Raw genomic sequence first — 22,667 nt, forward strand, 5'->3', positions numbered from 1 at the left:
TCTCATGCAAATGATAGTATAATTTTTATGTGTCGTCTGGCCTTAGTCACTTAACCCCCTCATTCAGTGTGAGAATTATTCTCTCGTTAAAGGCACTTTGACATCACTCTGATGTGACTTGCCAAATGTTCTTCTCCAATTAGCTAATAAATACATTTTATATATATATATATATATATATATATATATATATATATATATATATATATATATATATATATATTTATTTGTGTGTGTGTGTGTGTGTTCGTTTAGATTAAACACCCCAGTAGTTGCGAGACAAAGTGTCTTAGTACATTTTCTTGGCATTAATGCATCCATCCACCACTACCTGGTCTATATCAGCCTGCCACTGATTGAAATGCTGTCTGAAACTAGGGATGTAACTGTGTCACAGATTCATGGTTGGTCACAGTTTATAATTAGACAGTTACCTCAGTTACCATCTCCAAAATAGTGATGAAAACACGTTTTTATGTATTGCCGCCAACTTAATTTATTGTCGTTCCTTGTACCAGTCGTTCACATTACTTTTGTGTCCTGCAACGTTTGTCACCCTCTACCCCTGATTGCCCTCTAAATCCTACTACAGGACTGTGTGGAAAGCCCTTTGGCTGAGTAATTATCTGTATAAACACGTCTGCCCTTTCGTGCATGTTTAACATGATCATACATGACAATCTATCACACAGAATAACGTTTTGTTGTTAGTCGTAAGTAAGCACAAAGCTACCTTTAGCTTGGAGTTGCTGAAGTTGGCTGCACACAACCGAAAGAGTCGGGGTTTATCTTTTTTCCTCCTTTTTTCTCTCTTTGTTCTTCCTTTGCTCATGTGCCTTTCATCAGTCACTCTTTGTTTAGACTAATAACCACAATATGATAAATTTATTGTACGTACCATGGTGTGCAATTCAGTTTAAGTTCTTATAGATGTTACTGAATATTCTGTTTTTCCACAACCTGCCTGTGTCCTGTATAAATTCACACTACTCCCAATTTGGAGACATCAACCAACCAAACAAAAACAGCTTTAACACTGCCCTACACATATCTAAAAAAAAAGTGCTAAATAATTAGATGCTCATAAATTTCTTATATGTAGTTTAGTGGCTTTTCTTTTAAGTCCAAACCAAAAATGCAATCCACAAATGTTCATGTTTTAACTATATAAATAGCCTGTGTTAAATTACAGCCAAAGGCTTATTTAGTGTGTTGAGCTGTTTACTTGGCAGAACCAAAAATGAGCTGTTTGTACAGATGTACAGAACTATTTTGTAATAAACTGTTCTGTTAATACATTATTACATCAGATGTTTGATTTTTAAATGGTCAATTAATGCTGTGCTAACGTGAAACCGTGATATTTTTAAACTAGATTATCACACCTGTTCTGATTTATTTTTGCCCATTGGCGGCTGCTAGAGGTGGGCCTGTCAGTAGGTGACAAGCTACTGAAAGGTGAGCAAACTTCTGGATCTAGACACACTCCGCTGTGATCTTCAAGTTAAACCCATTGGCAGAAATCTTCGTGTATTGGCCCTTTCACACAGAGGTTCTACAGCAGTGCCTCTTTCTTCTGTGGCCTGCAGGAGAAAGGGCCAGTCATTGGAGGTGTAAAGAAACTGCTTCACATGAGACTTAGGCCTACATATTAATCAGTCACTGTATCTGGGATTCACACTGCTTTACCAGGTCACACTTGCATCGTTTTACACGAGGGAATTTCTCTCTTGGGCAGTGTGATGCTGCTTCATTTGATTGGACCATGTCTGTGCATTTTGGGCATCTTGGATATTCACATGTGGAATCTGTGTTTTCCATATTACAAGTACTGTGTGTGGGGATCCAATTACCGCGTTGTTTTGTGTGTATACTGGAGAGTGTAGCCACTACAGCTCGACTTTGATGTCATGACGCCACACCAGCTCCTCCTGTTTGACATGTTGTTCAGTGTGCACCTCTGTTCAGTGTGTTCTCCAGGTACGCTGGGCTGTACGAATCCCACTCTACATTCACCTATGACGGGATCCCATAGAAAGGGTTATTGGTCTATTCAGTCAAACTTATTCGCCATGTATAAATGGCCAAGGACGCAAAAGATGTGTGTGGCTCAGTTTTTATAATGGGAGTTTGACAAATTTAATGCAGATGAGCAAAGATTTTGTCCAGATGACCCAAGTCTCCAACGATGACGTGGCTGTGAAGTTGTATGCCTGAGGTCAGATGAGGTTATGATGCAGCTTTGTCGCGATGCCTGCTATGTTCAATGCAGCTCTAAAAGACCACATGGCACTGAAATACTGGGACATTGACTCATAGTTCGTTTTTTTGTCATTACAACCCTCTTGGTTTAAGCAAGCTGATATTCCGACAGTGAAATAGATTCACATTAAACTTGCAGGATGAATAGACTTAATTTCTTTACGCATGATTGCAGTCTGAGACTGCCTGCTTCCTAAACCGAGTTTCTGTAGTTTCCACCTGGCTCATGAGTCCCACTGTTTCTACAAGTGAACTTTTAAGGTTCTCAGGTGGGGGAGGGGTGAACGCAGGGAGAAAAATGTCTTAAACCAAATTTTAAATTGTCATAATTCAGAATCATACATTTTTAAAAACAATTTAACACCAGTTTACAATATTCTGCATGTGTCAAATGTGTAACAAACTTTCTTCATTAAACATATCTTGGAATTGATTAGACCCTTCTAAAGCCTATACTAAACAAGTGCAGTTGCTGACAAACTAATAAGTGTATACACACCCTTCTCTGTTCACCAGCCAAGTTCAGAAGGCCTACACAAAACGGCAAAGTACTTAATTGAAGGATTACTTCGATAAACTATAGTTCTGTTGAGAAATGTAATTCTTTATGCCTTTTGACTATATGCAACATACCACAAGAACAAACTGTTGACCTTACCTTTGAGACTTTAATCATGTTTGTGTTATTATGTTCAGCAGTGACATCTTTTTAGAGGTTCTAATTGGAATAATTTAGTCAATAGGACAGTTGTGTCCAGGACTGCTGAGGGAGCCATAACCCTTCTGGACGTTCGGTGTATTGACTGCCGTCCTTCTCCCGCTCTTTTTACAAGGCCTGTGCATGAAGGTTTAGTCTGCGTCTGGTACGGAGTGGGACACTTAAGGTCTTGCACCTCGCTCTTAAATCCCGGATGTACAGCGACTTGCCTGAACTGTAGCCGTGATGGTATTGTTCAGACTGCTTGCCTGATGCCAAATATGGTCTGCTGTGATTCATAACATGGCTTGAAGGTGCATTAAAGTGAGCAGTAATATTCTGCCCCCAAATGAGGGTAGTTGATAATCTCAGTCGTTCTGCTAGTGTGCGAGTTGCTAGGCTGAGTAAATACTGTTTCTCAGAGAGAATGGTCAAGATGGATGGGTGACTAAATGCTTTTACTATCATGTTGTCTGACGAGTTCCTTTAAGTTGATCTCTCATTCCTGTCAGCCAAACCTTTAGCTGGAATGTCATGTCTTCTCAGATGGACAGGTCATCCCCCTGGTGGAGCTGTCGGCCAAGCAGGTGGCCTTCCACATCCCGTTCGAGGTGGTGGAGAAGGTCTATCCTCCAGTGCCTGAGCAGCTTCAGCTACGTATAGCCTATTGGAGCTTTCCAGAGAACGAGGAGGACATCAGGTGAGGCTGGTCATTGACACCTGCCATGACTTCGTTCACAGCTGCTCATCAAACACTCGTGCGGACGTTTGAGTCAGATGTGTGGCCTTTCCTGCACCGTATGGAACTGATCACCAGTGCCACCTGGTGTGTGGGCGAACGCGATTGGTCCATGTGTTGGTAGGAGTGTTTGTCTTCTTCAGCCTTTCCCAGGTCTTCATGTTCTTCTCCGGCACTTTCATGTTCTCTGCAGGCTCTACTCCTGCCTGGCCAATGGAAGCCCTGATGAGTTCCAGCGTGGTGAGCAGCTCTATCGCGTGAGGGCTGTGAAAGATCCCCTACAGATAGGTGAGAAGCCTCCTGTTGTGAACCTTCCATGTTGTGAAACCCTGCACAACCCTTTCATCAACAGTGCAAGCATGGAAGAAGCCGGCTGTTTCACTGAAGGGCTCTCTGAGTCCTTCTGCTCCACGACCTTGGAAGTGTTCACTGTGCTACCAGCATGAGATAATTACTGTAACTTAAACCGTAACCTCCCTTGTGCTGATGGGGGAAATAAAACCTTTAACAATGTGTTAATGTGCAGTGCCCTGCTACACCACCTCCATCTCCAGACTTCGCTTCACCTTCGTGGCGCGCTGGCGTCTGTCGTGGCGTTTATGCGCGAGCCGTGCCAATTCCATCCTTCCCTTGGCCTGTTGTCCCCAGTGTGGCACACACGGCCGAGAGCCTCTCTGGGGTCCTCGTGTCGCTGCTATCATTCTGTCAGCCCAACAGTGGGCTTGTTTCTGCGTGGGTGAAGGAGCTACATGGCAGTGTGGTTGGTGTGAATGCTGTGTGCAAGAAGGGCTGGTATTGTTGCTGCTGTTGGAGGTGGTGGGCTGAACAGCACTGTGGGCATGAACCTGACCTAAATCTCTGACACCCCCTACACACACACACACACACACACACACACACACACACACACACACACAGCAGTTGGGACACTAAGTACTAAGTACAGCTTTACACACTTTTAACTATTTTCTTTTTTACTTTTTCTAATCGAATGTAGTATAAACTTCTTCAGAGTCGGCTTACTGATATATATATATTTTTGTTTTCCTTTTATTTGCACATAAAGCCCATAAATAGGTGTTTATAAGTGTAGTGCTCTAAGGTTGGTGCACTGACTGTTGGTCTGTAAAGATCAGTTATTAGCTCATTAAGCAGTGTGAAAGCAGCCCAGGGTAGCTGCTACACCCCAGCTGCTCAGCTCAGCGTCTCCAGTGGGGAGTGTGGCAGACCTCAGCAGAATGGCTCAGCTCTTCTCTCTGGTGCTCACATCTGCTCTTTGACATTCATAACAAATTCCAGTGTTCGCTTCCATCCACTAACGGCCACTGGAAATCCACAGAGGTAATGCTTCATATACGAGGCCCTGTTGCCAGATGTAGGCCTTTCCCTCTCACTCTCAAACGTCTGCAGGGAAAAACCATGCAGGTGCAAACTGAGATTAAGCCCCTCTTTTTCTTCTTATTATTATTTATATATATTTTCCACCAAACCTAGATGTGCCATTTTGGAGCCCACCTGTTTTAAGGGAGGAAGTGGGTCAGTGTGAGCAGGGTAGTTTTGGCAAGCAGGTGAAGGGGGAGGGAGGGAGGGAGGGAGAGAGGGAGAGAGGGAGGTGGGGTTGGCGAGGCAGTGCACTCGGCCCTGTGGAGCAGCCGCAGCGTAGAGCAGATCCCCTCCCCCTCCTCTGAGCTGGCCAGAGCAGGTCTGGCTCTTCTCCAGAGGGGAGAGCAGCCCTGCCAGCTCTGCCTCCCTTACACACACTCGCTCCAGCACCATGTCACTCCACATGTACAAATACAGCGTTTTTCATTTCCTCTCTAGTCTCAGGGTACTACAGCAACTACTATTGGGTTCAGCATCACCCCAGAGTCAATAATTCAGTAATCACACTAGCATCTTATACACCCGCCCCCCAATTCAGTAAATACTTTAATTAGTAATGAATTGTGGAACATATGTGACTTTTTTATGACATTGTTTATTGTCCTTTGTTTAAGATCTACCGGTCACTAAAGCATGTATTCAGGGTATTAAGCAATGAAATGTATGTTCATGCGGAAAGATTAATTATCAGTGCTGACATGAATCTGTACTGGGGATATATATATTCTCTAACATAAACAGAGATCAGTAACATTACACCGCTCTACTCTAGCATCTCAGAGGTGTTCAGAATGGCCAAAACACTATAGTGAACACTTCCATGCTCGTACGCATGACCTGAAACCTACACAAAAACACGCGTTTGAAACCATCATGGAGATTTCTATAGCATAAACGATACAAATCTTCTAGTCATGCTGTTGTCGTCAATGAATTGCTTTAAAATAATTCAGAAACTTGCCCAAATGGTCTAATTTGTGTCAATATTTGAGATTCTTATCAAAGAATCATAATTGAACTGAATCATAGAGAACAATCACAGAGAACAATCCCTTTAATTTGCACTGCAGTTGCTAATGTTGTCCGTCTCCTTCAGGAGAGTCAGGAGGGGAACCTGTTGTGTGTGTGTTGTGCTGTGTGTCTGGTGGAGTCATTCTCCTCCTCCACTCGTTCTTCTGCAGGGTTCCACCTGAGCGCTACCGTGGTCTCGCCCCAGGCCGGCCAGTCAAAGGGTGCCTACAACGTGGCGGTGATGTTTGACCGCTGCCGCATCACTTCCTGTAGCTGCACGTGTGGGGCGGGGGCCAAGTGGTGTGCCCACGTGGTGGCTCTCTGTCTCTTCCGCATCCACAACGTGAGTTCTGCCCCTCCGTCCACACACACACACACACACACACACACGCTTCACATTCTTCCTCTCACAGATCCACAAGGTGAGTCCTACTCTTCTTGATGTGCGCACACGCTTCACAGTGCCTTTTCCGGCTACGCAACATGAGTTCTGCTGCTCAGAACTGTACACACACACTGTATCTGTGTCATCAGAACGGGCTGTTCTCCCACACCCTGTGGGTAAGAACCGCTATGATCCTTATTAGGGAAGGACCAAGTGTAATTCATGGGGAGGGGGCATTTCTCAAGGTTAGCAAAACGGTGAGGCTAGGCTAGATGTTTCCAGTGACTACCATGATCCAGCTTTTTAAATAAAGAGCATTTGGCTTTTTACGTCTTCAGGGTCATGTCCAAACATGCAGGAATTCATTGAGCGTCCACCGTTGAAACGAAGCGTAGTGTGTCTGCTGCACTGCTGTGGTGTGGCGGCCAGTCACGCCTCCCCGTCCGACAGCACCACACTTCATCGCCTCACACTCTCGTACCCTTTAAACAGCTGTGCTGAGCTCGGTGCGCAAACACAGAGACCACGCTTTGCAGTCGGTGGTAAAAATGTATCACGAAAGTGAAGACAGAGGTGGGTGTGTGGGAGGCACGAGCCTGTCGTGAACAAATGCTGGGAACCACAGCCATGTATTCTGTTCTTCTGTTAAACCGCAGCACGTAAGACGTAGACAAACCAATCACTAGAAATTAGTGGCTGAGATGGGTGATGTGCAATCAAACACCTAAGGCACATCTCTGTCTTACATGAATCCACTCATCTCTGGACAGACCGTGGAGCAGGAGGTTGAGGTACTCACACCTCCTGTACTCCCACCCCAGATGACTTAAGACCCACTACGTTATTGTTAATAATAATTAATATGATGTTGTATCATAATAGAGGCCATAACTGTTCCATCATTGTTAATAATCCTGTCCACTCAGTCATAATGTTGCTGGTTTAGACTCTTCCATGACCTCTCCAGAACAGCAGGTTGCATCGGTTTTCATGTTGTCCATTCCGAGTGACCTAATAACCGTGACGACCTGATTATGGGATGTCTTGGGGCTGTGTGTGACCCCGGCGGCCCGGCCGCGTCTGCATCGTGTTGGGGACGCCCCGTTTGGTCGCACCTGTGCCTCCGCCGCTCGTGTGCTCTGTGGTACCCATGGTGACACCAGGTGGTGTGTTGTGCTGCTCTTCCTACGGTGGTGATGGCCTCCGTGTGCTGCTCCCACATTTGCTGTTTACCATAATCTGATGCTGATATTTTGCTCACTGGCTTGTGCACTGCCAGTGTCGATCATTAAAGTTCACATTAGTCCCATTTACATTTACATGTATGTGGTGTTGCTAGCACCTCAGTCCGCCTGCTGTACCAGCTGAACTCCAGGACACCTCCAGCTGTGTTGTTGCAACCGTCTGCAAACCATCGGTCTCTTTGAACGCCCGTTTTTTCCATTGCTATTTCTGTGGCTATCTCCTGTCAATTAACTTCCTAGCCAGTGGCAAAAAGAAACAAGCCAAAAGTGGGCTCTCCCACTCCATAGTGTGTTTTGTGCATTCCTCATACACGAAGGCGGTGTCTTTTGTTAACGTTGCCCAGCGCTACGTGAGGTGCAGGGTTCAGCTCTATCTGTGCTGAGCTGGCGTAGGCGTGAGAGGGCTGAGGGGCTCTTGATTAATTCTTACGGCTCCCTGTGGAGCAGAGAGGGTGGAGGCAGGTTCTGCTCCGTCCTGATATCCCCCTGTAGCCCTGCGCGGCCTGATACAGCCCAGGCCGGGGGTGGCCTCCACCGTTTGCATGTTTGTGTGTGGGTTCTCTCGCTCTTCTGCAGAGTTCAGTGTGGGGAATCGTCATGAGTTCACTTTGAGTAAACTTTCTCACACTCGCGTGCTTTGTGTGTTCACGGCAAACTAACCCCATTCTTTAGATACTTGTGCACTAGCATTGAACATGCACCCACTCCAACCACGATATGCTCAAAAAAATATATACACGTGTGTGTGTGTGTGTGTATGTATGAATGAAGAGCCCGATAGAGAGAGAGAGAGAGAGAGTGAGCGTTAAAGTTCATGAACAGCGAGGTTCCTCTCTCACGCTGCACACACGCGCACACACACACCTTCACCCACACAGACCGGGACAGTGGGCTGCAGCGTACAAACAGAACCAGGATAACTTGTTACGTGTGTGTGTGTGTGTGTGTGTGTGTGTGTGTGTGTGTATGAGGAGCCCGAGAGAGTGAGTGTTAAAGTTCATGAACAGCGAGGTTCCTCTCTCACGCTGCACACACACGCACACACACACCTTCACCCACACAGACCGGGACAGTGGGCTGCAGCGTACAAACAGAACCAGGATAACTTGTTACGTGTGTGTATATACATTGTTGAGTTCTTACCAGAGCACTAACTCGGCTGATACCACTTGCCATTGTTCTTTAAATTGTATGTCTGTCTATGGTTATTTGTGCTTCTTGGCAAATGTCTAACTTGCAAAACACTAGGTAATGACATTGACTCCTGTAGTTTAGTAGTAGTCTGACTCAATGGTATCTTGAATTCTGGCCTATCCGTACCATTTCCTAGGATGAATTCTGTGATCAGATGCAAAGCACATTGTAAGTCGCTCTGGATAAGAGCGTCTGCTAAATGCTGTAAATGTAATTACACACACACACACACACATAAATAAAAGTCTCTTTCATTTCCATTTAGCTTCAGGCCCTTCTGGTTCACTGTTAACTTTATGTAAGTGTTGTATTACTGGACATAATCTTCAGAAGACACACCACTGGTAAAGAGCATGACTGGTTTTTTGCCCTGGTGTACGTCTGGACATGTTGGTTTGGATGAAGACTGGGTCGCTATTTCCCCTCCAGCCACCCGATCCTGTGCCTTCCTCAGGACAGCTGCTGATTGTCTGTGAGACGTCTGCTCAGCGTCTGTTTGGCGTCTGACACGCACCAAGCTTTGTTAAACCGTACTGTATTGAAACAGCACGTGAGGTGTGAACGCATTAACGTCTCCCAGCTGTGGTGAGTTGTTCACTGCAGTGACCCGTTTTGAGCTCTGTGTGGCACTGTGGCACAAACCTGCAGTTCCGTCTGAACCGCTTGACCCGTGGAAACGTTATCTTGTACAACAGCACTAGAATGGAGAAGCAAAACACTTCAGCCAACACTATACTGACTTTCTTAAGGCATATGTAGTGTTTGTGTAGGGCGGGTGGGGCCTGTGGGGCCTGTGGGGTGAGTGGGGCCTGTGGGGTGAGTGGGGCCTGTGGGGTGAGTGGGGCCTGTGGGGTGAGTGAGGCCTGTAGGGCGAGTGGGGCCTGTAGGGCCTTTAGGGTGGTGTGTCTACCTGCATGCTGAGGGAGTGCATGTGCTGCTTACACATAAACCAGCTGAGTGGGCTTTCTGTGGTTTCTCACGTCTTCTGGTGCACTTGTCACTACAAGTTATCCTGGTTCTGTTTGTACGCTGCAGCCCACTGCCCTGGTCTGTGTGGGTGAAGGTGTGTGTGTGTGCAGCGTGAGAGAGGAACCTCACTGTTCATGAACTTTAACGCTCACTCTCTCTCTCTCTCCTTCGGGCTCCTGCGTCCAGCTATGGACCTGAAAACACTTCTGCTTTCCCTTATTTATTCCCCTGTAAAAACCCACAGAAACTTTCAGACGCCCCTTCCCCCCCACACACACACACACACACACACACACACACACACACACACACACACACACACCGTGGCACACGCTTTGAGGCAGCAGTCATAGTTGACATTAACATGACATTAGTGGCTTATGGCATAACCTCTGCAGAACATTCTGTATTCTCTGTAATGACTGCACTGTGTGCAGAAGGAAAAACCTAAACGTGGCCAGTTCTTCTCTGTTGAAGTGTCACTGCCTGGCTTTCATTATACATGGTGAACGTGCAGATGACTACGTGGTGTTTGTGGTGAACCCACAGGAGGGCAGCCAATCAGAAGCAATGCCCTACGAGCTCACGGATGTCCTGCCATACATCCCAAAAGTACGCTCCAGAGAGCTTTAGTACAAGACGATGAAAAACCTGACCATAGAAAATGAAGGCAAATGCTCTGCAACTTCACATCATATTCAGAATACATTTTTGAGAAGTTATTACATCTGTTTATGAGTATTATTGCAGAGATGTGTGCGCTAAACTAAATAATACATCAAACGAGTGGCAGATTTGCGTCTGATGCATGCTGTGTTGGTCCAGGAGTTATGAGGGCGTGGCCCAGTGCAGCCTCTGGAAGCATGACGTCTTGGGCCCCAGCTGTACTCTGAGAAGCCTTCACCAAAAACAGCTTCACAGAGCCCCTACATGGAGACACTTTGACACGTACTTACTACAATAAGCACATTTAATTGTTTTTTAAATGGGATGCAGCTGTTTACTTGGTTTTCCAGACTGGGTGTCCTCTGTAATCGTGAATATGGGTTTTGGGCTAGTGGTCAGAGTTAAGTTATTCTGTAAGATGTCTCCAGGCAAGTCCGCCCTGTTGCACATGTGCTGAAGGGTAACACCTTAACACCCAGCTGCCTGTGACGTGGGCAGACGCAGTCACCGCAGATAAGAGGTGGAGACCCAGAGGCCACTCGGAGCCTTGCTGCGTCATGACTGTTGGAGTCCAGCAGCCCAGAGATCACATTCTACGTCCTTAATCATTCATGAACTTCTAATGGTGTGGAAGAAGATCCATACGTAAAGCTCATCAACATACATATTTTATAGTGAATTATTAGCAAGGCTGAAAAGTGTGTGTGTGGGGGGGGGGGGGTTAGTTGGGTTTTTCTTTTTGCGAACAAAAAACCAACAGCTTGACGTTTATTAATAACAGTATTAATAATAATTGCCTTTGTGACACGGACTGGTTCTTCTTGGCGTACTAGACAAAGCTGTACCATTTCAGCTAGGAAGGATAGCATTGTTCTAAAATACCAGATTGTTAATGAATCCCCCCTCCCCCTGTCTGTCTCTGTCTCCGTGGGTGTGTGCATGTGTGGACCCAGGCGTCCGCTGTGTGTCTCCGAGCCCCCGTGTCGGAGTCTCTGTCCCGGCTCCAGAGGGACCAACTGCAGAAGTTTGCACAGTACCTCATCAGTGAGCTTCCACAGCAGGTGAGCTGGACCTTTGAAGCATTTGGATCTCCGTTTCAGTGGAAAAGGAGTGTGTTTCTAATACACCGTTTTGTGTGTGTGTGTGTGTGTGTGTGTGTGTGTGTGTGTGTGTGTGTCCAGATCTTGCCCACAGCCCAGCGCCTCCTAGATGAGCTCCTGTCCTCTCAGTCCACGGCGATTAACACAGTGTGTGGAGCTCCAGGTATGGACCCATCTGTTCTCTCCCTGCATCAGTCTGACCTGTAGGACAGCGTGGCTCACACACACACACACGCTCGCTCACACTCACTCACTCACTCACTCGCACTCCTGTCCCCTAACTGGGGCAGTGCTAAGATTCTGAAGCTCTTGCTTTTGCAGTATTATAAGCTACAATTAGTAAAGCCTAATTAGGTCTGTAAGCTGCTTCATAAAACACAGCAACCCGTTCAGCATTAATGGTTTTCTAGGGCTTGTTAGGGTACAAAATGACACGTATTCGTTTGTACATATGCACACACCTGCACAATAGGAACACACACATCTGCACATAAGTGTGTACATGTAGATACACACACAGACACGCACACATGTTTACGTAAACCTGCACACATGCGCACCCATCTGCACACATGCACACACACACACACACCTGCACATAAGCGCACACGCACAAAACCCTTACATATATGCACACGTAGGCACATATGGGCACCTACACATAGGAAAATCATGCATCACCACGCAAATTTATGCGTGACCAGAAATACAGTTTAATTTATATTGATATAAATTTATAAATAAATATAAATTTATATATATTTATATTTATATAAATTAATTATATTTATATTATATAGATATATATTATATATATCTGTAATAAGCTGCATTAGGCCAGGCTGCAGGTCCCAGAAGGTTGTATGCGAGAGCTTCAAGATGAGCACTAAGAGCACTTTGCAGCCAGTCTGATGTTGTGTTGGCTGGAGAAATAGACGCATGTGTTCTGCAGCACATATGTGACTAATGCTCAGTATGAGGTCCACCTTGCTGAGAGTAAAACCCCCCCCCACCCCCGCATGTTTTTAACCCAGCCAGCCGCTTACATTTGTTTTGAAAGTGACTGACACGAGTAACAGGAATGACTCTCCGGCTGTGTCTTACAGACCCCACGGCGGGGCCCTCTGCCTCAGACCAGAGCACGTGGTACCTGGACGAGTCCACCCTCAGCGACAACATTAAAAAGACGCTGCACAAGTTCTGTGGACCCTCGCCGGTTGTGTTCAGGTGCGTGCGATTAAACCTTACCAGATGTAAAAAAAATTTTGGGGAGGGTGCAGTGAGGACTTCACCAGTCTGTCCTGTACGGGCCCCTGTTCACCCTCGTTGGGTCCCGGACATGTCTGTATGTCCTTCTCTTCTGATTGGCTGGCGCAGTGATGTGAACTCCATGTACCTGTCCTCCACGGAGCCCCCGGCGGCTGCAGAGTGGGCCTGCCTGCTGAGGCCCCTGAGGGGTCGTGAGCCCGAGGGCATCTGGAACCTGCTCTCCATCGTCAGGGAGATGTTCAAGAGGAGAGACAGCAATGCCGCCCCACTGCTGGAGATCCTCACCGAGCAGTGCCTCACCTATGAGCAGGTATGGAGCAGCACACTCGCTTCCCCACTGAAGGGAACGCTATAGCAGCCTTGTGTGGCATTGGTACTCATGGGAATTTGCAATGTTTACAGTAAAATGCTCTGGGGGTAATTTGAGTATCGGAAATATAGTATCAGTAGTATCATAATATCATATCGGTAGTCATTTCAAATGAGCACAGTTTTGAGTGACGCAGTGTAGCACATCCTCATGAAGAGTTTTACACAGCCGTCTGCTGAATGGGTCAGAAGGCAGGCAGTCGAGGTTGTGTGTTCCTGGTAATAGCGGCTCAGATTATGTGGTATCAGTGCACCCATATAGAATACCGTTATCCAAAAGTGAGTGTGTGTGTGAAAACATCAGGGTTTCAGCCCAACACGCCCTTGCCATATAGACAGAGATCAGCGTGGCATTTCACTGACCCCACCTCCAAAAGTCTCGCAGAGCACAGCTCATGCCCCGCCTCCTGCTCTCTGATTGGTCCAGATCATCGGTTGGTGGTACAGCGTGCGGACGTCTGCGTCTCACAGCAGCGCCAGCGGTCACACGGGCCGCAGCAACGGGCAGACGGAGGTGGCGGCCCACGCCTGCGCCAGCATGTGTGACGAGATGGTGGTGCTGTGGAGGCTGGCAGTGCTCGACCCCACCATGAGCCCGCAGAGGTGTGTGTGTGTGTGTGTGTGTGTGTGTGTGTGTGTGTGTGTGTGTGTGTGTGTGTGTGTGTGTGTGTGTGTGTGTGTGTGTGTGTGTGTGTGTGTGTGTGTGTGTGCGCGCTGTCACATGGATAATGTTGCACTCCCTGCCGTTTAAGCTATCTGCCTCAGGTTTGTGCTTAAGTGAGCATGTTTGAAGATGTGCTTCAAACCAGAGAGATGAGAGTCTGTCTTAAATTAATCTAAGCTCTCGTATACAGGGCAACACACAAGTTTATGTTGTAAGAAATGCAACAGCTGATGCATTTTATTTATAACTGTGCTCACTAAATCACTGCTAGAAAACTAAATGAGTTTGTTTTATAACAGCACCAGTGTAATTACAGCTCCCAAAACTCTTCCCAGTAGTTTCACAGCACTCTTAAAAATCATATTTGCAATGATTTTTGACAAAATACCCAGTAACTGAAATGCAAAATGTGAAACATTTACAGGTAATAATGACAGTTACTGTGTGTGTGTGTGTGTGTGTGTGTGTGTGCTTTCTCTCTCTCCAGGCGTCTGGAACTGGCGGCCCAGCTGAAGCAGTGGCACCTGAAGGTCATTGAGATCGTGAAGCGCGGGCAGCACCGCAAGTCCCTGGACAAGCTGTTCCAGGGCTTCAAGCCGGCGGTGGAGTCCTGCTACTTCAACTGGGAGGTGGCCTACCCTCTGCCTGGCATAACCTACTGCAGCACGGACAAGAAGAGCGCCTCCTTCTGCTGGGCCAGGGCAGTGCAGCAGCAGAGGGGCGCCAAGGCGGCACTGAGTGGCGAGGGGGCGGAGTGCGGGGGAGGGGTGGGGCGTGGCGGGGGCCCCGACGCGAGCGTTTCCGAGCACAAGGCGCGTAACAACTCCCACGCGCCCCAGCAGGAGGTGGCTGTGCGGCCCAAGGAGACCATTGTGAGCAAGAGGAAGGGCCTGTCAGGGGTGGGGGCGGGGGGCGTGCTGCTGCGGCTGGCCGGGGGCGTGGCCCTGTCCCTGGAGGACGGCGCCAAGAACGCCTACAAGGCCGGCGGCTCCTCCTCCTCGGCCGGCGGCAAGGCCAAGTTGGCGCAGAGCGGCAAGGGCTCGTGCGGGGGGGGCGGGGCCGGCGGGGGGGAAGCACCCGGCCGCCAAGCGCCGCACCAGCAGCGAGGACAGCTCCCTGGAGCCGGACCTGCCCGAGCTCAGCCAGGACGACGGCTCCAGCCTGGCCCTGGGGGCGGAGGCCAGCAACACCTTCGACTTCCTGCCCCCGCCGCCGGAGATGCTGCCCTCCCCCAGCCCGCTGCTCCGCGAGCCGCGCAAGTACGGGGGAGGGGCTAAGGAGCCCAAACGCGTCACCAACGCGGCGCTGCCTTTGCTGGCCGAGCCCCCGCACTGCTTCCCCAAGGAGAACGCCATGGCCGACGTGGTGGTGGGCGTGGACAAGGAGGTGGACGTGGAGGCGGAGCTGGAGGAGAACGGGGACGAAGACCCCGTGGAGGACGGCCGGCCCTCCGCGTCGGCCGCCATCGCCGTCCCCGCCACCTCCAAGCCCCCCCGGGGCCGGAGGGAAGGTGCGGGGAGCGGCGTGGCGGGGCTCCAGGGCCCAGAGGCAGCCGGCGCCGGCGGGGACCCGGTGGGCGAGGACGATTACCAGGCCTACTATCTCAGTGCCGCGTCCGAGGAGGGGGGGGACAGAGGCGTCCCGGACAGCAACCACGAAGAGGAGCCGGACATCTTTGCGGGGATCAAACCTCTGGAGCAGGAGGGCCACATGGAGGTGAGGGAGCTCCTCGTACCCAGGTTTACGTCTTAGAAATGGTGAGGCCTTATTTCAGACGGTGCCTAATGGCCTGTGTGTTGTGTGAAACCTCCCTGCCGGGTCCAGGTGCTGTTTGCCTGTGCGGAGGCCCTCTACGCCCATGGCTACAGTAACGAAGCGTGCCGCCTGGCTGTGGACCTAGCCAAAGATCTGCTGGCCAACCCTCCAGACCTCAAGGTGGAGCAGCCTCAGACGAAGGTAACGAATACGTTCTTCTCCACGTTTCTTGTGTTCCTTTCCTACCCGCCTGGCTTTCTTCAGTCTTACATGATCTTGTACAGCGAGAACACTAAAGCGTGATGGGTCACCTCTTGTTTCAAACCTGCAAATCACCTCTTCTCTCTATTAGGGTAAGAAGAGCAAGGTCTCCACCAGCAGACAGACCCAGGTGGCCACCAGCACGCTCTCCAAGGCCGCCTTCCTGCTCACCGTCCTGAGCGAGAGGCAGGAGTTCCACAACCTGGCCTTCAGCACGGGCATGTTCTCGCTGGAGCTCCAGAGACCTCCTGCCTCCACAAAGGCCCTGGAGGTACGTGGACAGTAGACCGGTTCACAGTCCCGCATGTGCGATCACGCTTGCTGCATCCTCAGAGCTCGGCTCGGGACCCTGTTGGTTAAGGTGGTGTGTGCTTCTGCTGTCTGCTGATGGTTTGCCACTGACATGAGAGGAGCTTACATCTGTGTTTAAAAGTTGTCGGAAACCGATGCTTACACTTTGATGGCAGATATTAAGGTGTCAATGTCTTACTTTTCTGTACCTAAACAAAAATTAGCTGTGGGTTCTTGCGCAAAAAAGACAGACTGATTCTTGATCTCTGTAAGTCACTGATAATCTTGAACTGTCTCTGTGTTAAGACCACGTTATTAATGGCTGTGGAATGGCACCCTGGCACCTCCGTAATCTCTTCCTCTCTGACACTCTCTGCACTGCTGAACATGAGAGCCGTGTGAATTTTGTGAACTAGATCGGATTCCTGTAATGCTCTCTTATCCGGTCTACCCAAAAGCTCTATAACGTCCAATGAGTTCAGAATACTGCTACAAGGCACACGTTACATCAGTCCTTTAATCCCTTCACCAGACACCTCGTCATTTTCAAATATGTTCAAACTATATCATGAAGATCATCAAATGATATACTGGTTATTCCTAAAACTCCAACCTAATCCAGAGGAGTCAGCTTTTAATACCCGGGGCTCCAACCTCTGGTATTCGATTCCTGTACACCTGACATCGCCTGAATTAGTTGTCTCTTTTAAAAAGAATATCAAAGTGTATTTATATAACATTGCTTTGTTTTCATCTCGTTTTCTAGTGTTTTTTTCTGTAAAGCACTTTGTGTGTGTTGTTCAGAAAGTGTGCTCCACGTATAATACAATCACATTACCCACAGCCTTTATTCTGCAGTACCTCAGCCTGTGCGTTAGATATGAAGCCCGTTGGGTCAGACAGCCTGTGGTGAACACGCCCGTTGCAGTGCACCCATCTCACAACGCTGCTCTGGGCTTTTAGGTGAAGCTGGCCTACCAGGAGTCTGAGGTGGTGGCCTTGCTGAAGAAGATCCCCCTGGGCGTGGTGGAGATGGCCGCCATACGGGACAGGGCCGAGCAGCTGCGCGACGGCAACTTCTGCGATTATCGTCCCGTCCTGCCGCTCATGCTGGCCAGCTTCATCTTCGACGTGCTCTGCACTCCTGGTGAGGCTCTGTGTGTGTAGTACCCTCACCTGTCGCCCCCTCACCTGTCGCCCCCTCACCTGTGGCGCCCCCTCACCTGTCGCGCCCTCCCCTGTCGCTCCCTCACCAGAGCCGGAGCAAATCGCAGACGCTCGGGCGCTACGTCACAGGGATGCGTTTGGAGAGCGTACTGATTTCTAAAGTTCGTTCATTCCAGTGTTTTCGGTCGTGGACAGATTTTTATGAACTGTAGCACTTGTACATAAACAAGCTTAAAATGAGCCCATGTCAGATCTGTCGTATGGAAACATCCTTTCTCCTGTCCTTGCAATAGTGGTTTCCCCCACGGGTTCACGCCCCCCCAGCCGGAACCGTAACAACGAGATGCCTGGTGATGAGGAGCTGGGTTTCGAGGCTGCGGTTGCTGCACTTGGTAAGTCTAGTGTGCACATTGTCCACTCCCTATGGAGGCTCTAGTGCCTATTGGGGGGGGGGTGGGGGGGGGGCTCTAGTGCCTATTGGGGGGGGGGGGCTCTAGTGCCTATTGGGGGGGCTCTAGTGCCTACGGTGGGCCTGCCTGATGCTCCAGTGTCTGTCCCTCAGGAATGAAGACGACGGTGAGCGAGGCAGAGCACCCTCTGCTGTGTGAGGGCACGAGGAGGGAGAAGGGTGACCTCGCTCTGGCCCTGATGATCACGTACAAGGACGATCAGAGCAAGCTGAAAAAGGCAAGCACGTCTGCACCGCTGCGAGTGCACTGACCACCACACTGACCACCGCAGTGCAGCCCCACCTGGGTCTCTGAACGTGTGGCTGCGTAGGGTAGTGGGTTCCAGGTTGGCCACTTCAGTGATGTACAAGATGGTTCAGACACACACACACACACACACCTCCATGTTTTGCTGAACTGTATTCACCCATGAAGCAAGCGCAGGACCTCAGGCAACCTAGTCAACGGTCACGACGCACAGGAGAAGTCAGAAAGACCACTTTGTACACAGCAGTCTGTGGGAAGGAAGCCCTCGGGCGTCGGAGACACTCCTCAGCTGCTCCTGTCAACCCGTCTGCCTGGCTGTGTTATTGCTTGCTGACCTGTGATGATCCGAGTGTGTTTGGACCAGCTATAAAACCCGCTGCTGTGCAGGAATGCTACGAGCGAGATTCAGTCAGACGTGTATTCCCCAGACGCTTCTTAAATGTCTCTCCATGCTTTTAATACCTGCTTAGAAAGATGTTTATCATGATTACAAGCACATACGTCTGCACCAAAAAAAATTTAAGGGTCCACAGCGCAGATCCTTTATTTTTGCCCCATGCACCTCTGATTGGTCGATTGCACTTTTGATGTCAACAGCTTTGTACCCAATTTCTGCAGATTCTAGACAAACTTCTGGACCGGGAGAGTCAGACCCACAAGCCCCAGACTCTCAGCTCCTTCTACTCCAGCAAGCCAGCCACGGGCAGCCAGAAGAGCCCGTCCAAGCACGCCACGCACGGGGCGGGCGGAGCCACGGCGGGCGCGTCCAAACACGCGGCGCCCGCAGCCTCCGGGGGTTCGGCCTCCGTGCAGGGCGTGGCCGGCGGCGGGGCGGCCGGGCAGCAGGGCGGCATGGCGGGTAACGGGGTCCAGAGTGCGGCAGCGGGAGAGGCGGTGGGCGACAGCAGAGACCAAGGTGAGCCCCCGGTCCACTGGGCCTGGTGGGAATGAACCGGGCCGGCTACATTTGCGTGCTTTAATGCGACTTCTGAATGTCTGCGTTTGACAGCGCTGGCCCTTTTGCACTGGGAGTCATTTATCGTGTGTGTGTGTGTGTGTGTGTGTGTGTGTGTGTGTGTGTGTGTGTGTGTGGCAGACGGAGCTCAGTCGTCCTTGTGTGAGCAGCAGAGGGGACAGGAGGAGGCAGTTCCCTTTAAGTCCGAGGGCACCGTGCCCAGTCGCCTGGCGCTGGGCGGGCGTGGGGCCTACGGACCCCGCTGCTGGGGCTCACCTGTACGACAGAAGAAGAAGCATACAGGTAAGGAGGCCACTGTTCTCCTGTAGCTCCTCCCCCCACATCACTGCACTGGACCCTGGCTTACCCTATTAACCAGCCAACATTTTCAAGAATTGGTGTAGGTGCAAATGCTTTCTCTTTTATAAATAGCAGATAAAGATCCATTCATAGCCTGCATTGTAGTCCCACTGGTTGGTGTATTTGTGGCACGTTCCACAAAGCAGACCTTTGTTTGAGTGGAGACCTCTGGCTTGTGTTGTCTGTCAGGCATGGCGAGCATCGACAGCAGTGCTCCTGAGACGACCTCGGACAGTTCCCCCACGCTCAGCCGACGCCCACTGCGAGGTGGTTGGGCAGCTGCTTCCTGGGGGAGGGGTCAAGACAGCGACAGCATCAGCAGCTCGTCTTCTGATTCATTGGGCTCCTCGTCATCCAGTGGGTCACGCAGAGCAGGGGGAGGAGCCAGAGCTAAGAGCACTGACACCAGCAGGTGTGTGTGTGTGTGTGTGTGGTGTGTGTGTGTGTGTGTGTGTGTGTGTGTGTGTGTGTGTGTGTGTGTGTGTGTGTGTGTGTTTTATTGGTAGCTGTCTCATTTAGCATCCAAGTTCAAGATCTGATATCTCAAAAAAAAAAAAAAAAGAAGTTTTGTTTGAATTTCGATGACCTGAGTGACCTTTTGGCCTGAGTGCAGGAGTTTTTAGTAGGGTGGGTCTCTGGCTACGTTTACATGCATCCTTATAATTCCTTAATAATCCTGATAATGGCTCAATCAGAATAGAATACACCCATGTGTACACCTTAGTCAGAATAACCTATTCTGAGGTCATTTGGAATATATTCTTCATCCAGTTGAATGAAGTTGGTAATCCTGTAAAGCTGTTAAAATAGAAGAATATCCATGTTAACGTCTATATCCGATTACGTTAATAATCAGAAATGTCGAGGTTGTTCTGTCCATGCATTTGTAATGTATGTCTTGCAAACGCCAGAAACTGGTGTTGAGTCCAGATACCGTTTATGCTTCAGACTCCACAAAGATCTCAAAACAGTAGATGGATGATTGTAATGTCTGCAGTAACGAGCTGTCCAGGGTTTACATACACGGACTGTACAGGATATGAAGGTCTTGTAGTCGCAGGATGTTACAGGACAGGATGTCGGCCTCTTGCCCCTTTCTTTAGTAAGTAGGCCACATGTCCTTTCCTGGGCCTGCCATCATTTTGAAGTAAGCTCTTAAAATCTCGAGCCTCCCGACTGCAAACGCAGGTAGCACACCGTTGCTCACCCCCCACTCTAACGGACTCGAGTGCTGCTTGTTGTCATGGGAACGTGGACACTAAGTGGTGCTCTGATTGGATCTGATTGCTTGTAGCGTGCACATACATAGAGATTTTCATCAGATTGTTGAGGAGAGCGTACATATAAACATCTTATGTAAACATTCCTATTTTATTCATTACCAGAATCAATTCAATTGGTTTGGCAAAAATGTTTGCATGTAAACATAGCCGATTTATGTCCAAAAGTTTTAATTCACCGTGAACATGAATGATAACTAGTATGGCCACACTGGCCACACCCACTTCTGGTCTTCTACTTCAGCCCAAATCTTTTGTCCCTTTAACATTACTGCTCGACCAATGGCGTGTTTGTTTACAGGTATAAAGGGCGGCGGCCTGAGTGTCACGCCCCCCACGTGCCCAATCAGCCGTCGGAGGCCGCCGCCCACTTCTACTTTGAGCTGGCCAAGACGGTGCTGGTGAAGGCGGGGGGAAACAGCTCCACCTCCATCTTCACTCAGCCTTCTGCCAGTGGGGGCCACCAGGGGCCCCACCGCAACCTGCACCTGTGTGCCTTCGAGATCGGCCTGTACGCCTTGGGCCTGCACAACTTCGTGTCTCCAACTGGCTGTCCAGAACATACTCCTCCCACGTGTCCTGGATCACAGGTGAGGGCAGAGAAATGAGATGCCATATTGTTCATGCTGGTTTTGTTGTTTCGGATTGGTCAGTTTGATCTAATTGAACAGTAATTGAATTCAGTGATGTAATCTAATTTAATATTTTCTCTGTCTCTGTCTGTCTGTCTCTGTCTCTCTCTGTCTGTCTCTGTCTCTATCTGTCTGTCTCTGTCTCTCTCTGTCTGTCTCTGTCTCTATCTGTCTGGTCTCTGTCTCTCTGTCTGTCTCTCTGTCTGTCTGTCTCTTGTCTGTCTCTCTGTCTGTCGGTCTCTGTCTGTCTGTCGGTCTCTGTCTGTCTGTCGGTCTCTGTCTGTCTGTCGGTCTGTGTCTGTCTGTCGGTCTGTGTCTGTCTCTCTCTGTCTGTGTCTGTCTCTCTCTGTCTGTGTCTGTCTCTCTCTCTCTCCTCTCTCTCTCTCTCTCTCTCTCTCTCTCTCTCTCTCTCTCTCCTCTCTCTCTCTCTCTCTCTCTCTCCTCTCTCTCTCTCTCTCTCTCTCTCTCTCTCTCTCTCTCTCTCTCTCTCTCTCTCTCTCTCAGGCCAAGCTATGGAGATTGGTAGTGCTGCCCTCAACATCCTGGTGGAGTGCTGGGACGGGCACCTCACCCCTCCAGAGGTGGCCTCGTTGGCAGACCGCGCGTCCCGGGCGAGGGACCCTAACATGGTGCGGGCGGCCGCGGAGCTGGCGCTCAGCTGCCTCCCCCACGCCCACGCCCTGACCCCAACGAGATCCAGAGGGCACTGGTGCAGTGCAAAGAGCAGGTACCGGGACCCGCGCCGCACAGCCCGACCTTTGACCCTTCTATAATCCAGCTCAGGAGTGAAGTCATTCATCATTCATCACTACCAGTCTCACTCCACACAGTCTGAGCTTTCCCCAAAATGGCCTCTCCTCTTCCAGGACAATGTGATGCTGGAGAAGGCCTGCATGGCGGTGGAGGAGGCGGCCAAGGGAGGGGGGCGTGTACCCTGAGGTGCTCTTCGAGGTGGCCCACCAGTGGTACTGGCTCTACGAGCAGACAGTGGGTGGAGGCTCGGCGTCCCAGAGGGAGGTTCCGAGCCGCTGCGGGGCCAACGGCGGGCCCGGCCGGCAGGCCCCCAGAGTCCCGGCTGCAGCGTGCTGGACGCCGCGGCCGCCCTGGACGCGGCCGGCGTGGCCACCGTGACGGCGTCGGTGACGGCGGCCCGCCGTGGTGCCCGTCATCTCGGTGGGCTCCAGCATCTACCAGTCGCACGGGCTGCCTGGGGCGGCGGTGGCCCACCCACAGGGACTCCACCCCTACACCACCATCCAGGCCCATCTACCCACCGTGTGTACGCCACAGTACCTGGG

General features: G+C 50.0%; 1 protein-coding gene across 1 annotated transcript in view; it reads left to right on the forward strand.

Annotated features, from left to right (window-relative positions):
* The window catches only part of zswim8 (zinc finger, SWIM-type containing 8), a 38,393-nt gene that overhangs the window by 3,468 nt on the left and 12,258 nt on the right, over nt 1–22,667 (forward strand). Inside the window, 26 exon segments of the mRNA XM_076975165.1 lie at nt 3,506–3,659; nt 3,892–3,986; nt 6,263–6,435; nt 11,504–11,611; nt 11,732–11,813; nt 12,757–12,877; nt 13,028–13,229; nt 13,716–13,891; nt 14,440–15,018; nt 15,020–15,668; nt 15,777–15,908; nt 16,060–16,239; nt 17,223–17,406; nt 17,720–17,818; nt 17,989–18,113; nt 18,761–19,058; nt 19,239–19,400; nt 19,647–19,869; nt 21,039–21,280; nt 21,283–21,327; nt 21,874–22,050; nt 22,053–22,096; nt 22,236–22,289; nt 22,291–22,428; nt 22,431–22,520; nt 22,522–22,667. Coding sequence (XP_076831280.1) covers nt 3,506–3,659; nt 3,892–3,986; nt 6,263–6,435; nt 11,504–11,611; nt 11,732–11,813; nt 12,757–12,877; nt 13,028–13,229; nt 13,716–13,891; nt 14,440–15,018; nt 15,020–15,668; nt 15,777–15,908; nt 16,060–16,239; nt 17,223–17,406; nt 17,720–17,818; nt 17,989–18,113; nt 18,761–19,058; nt 19,239–19,400; nt 19,647–19,869; nt 21,039–21,280; nt 21,283–21,327; nt 21,874–22,050; nt 22,053–22,096; nt 22,236–22,289; nt 22,291–22,428; nt 22,431–22,520; nt 22,522–22,667 — 4,678 coding nt within the window.

This window comes from Brachyhypopomus gauderio, chromosome 15, assembly GCF_052324685.1.
Source record: "Brachyhypopomus gauderio isolate BG-103 chromosome 15, BGAUD_0.2, whole genome shotgun sequence".
NCBI classification, from domain to species: domain Eukaryota; kingdom Metazoa; phylum Chordata; class Actinopteri; order Gymnotiformes; family Hypopomidae; genus Brachyhypopomus; species Brachyhypopomus gauderio.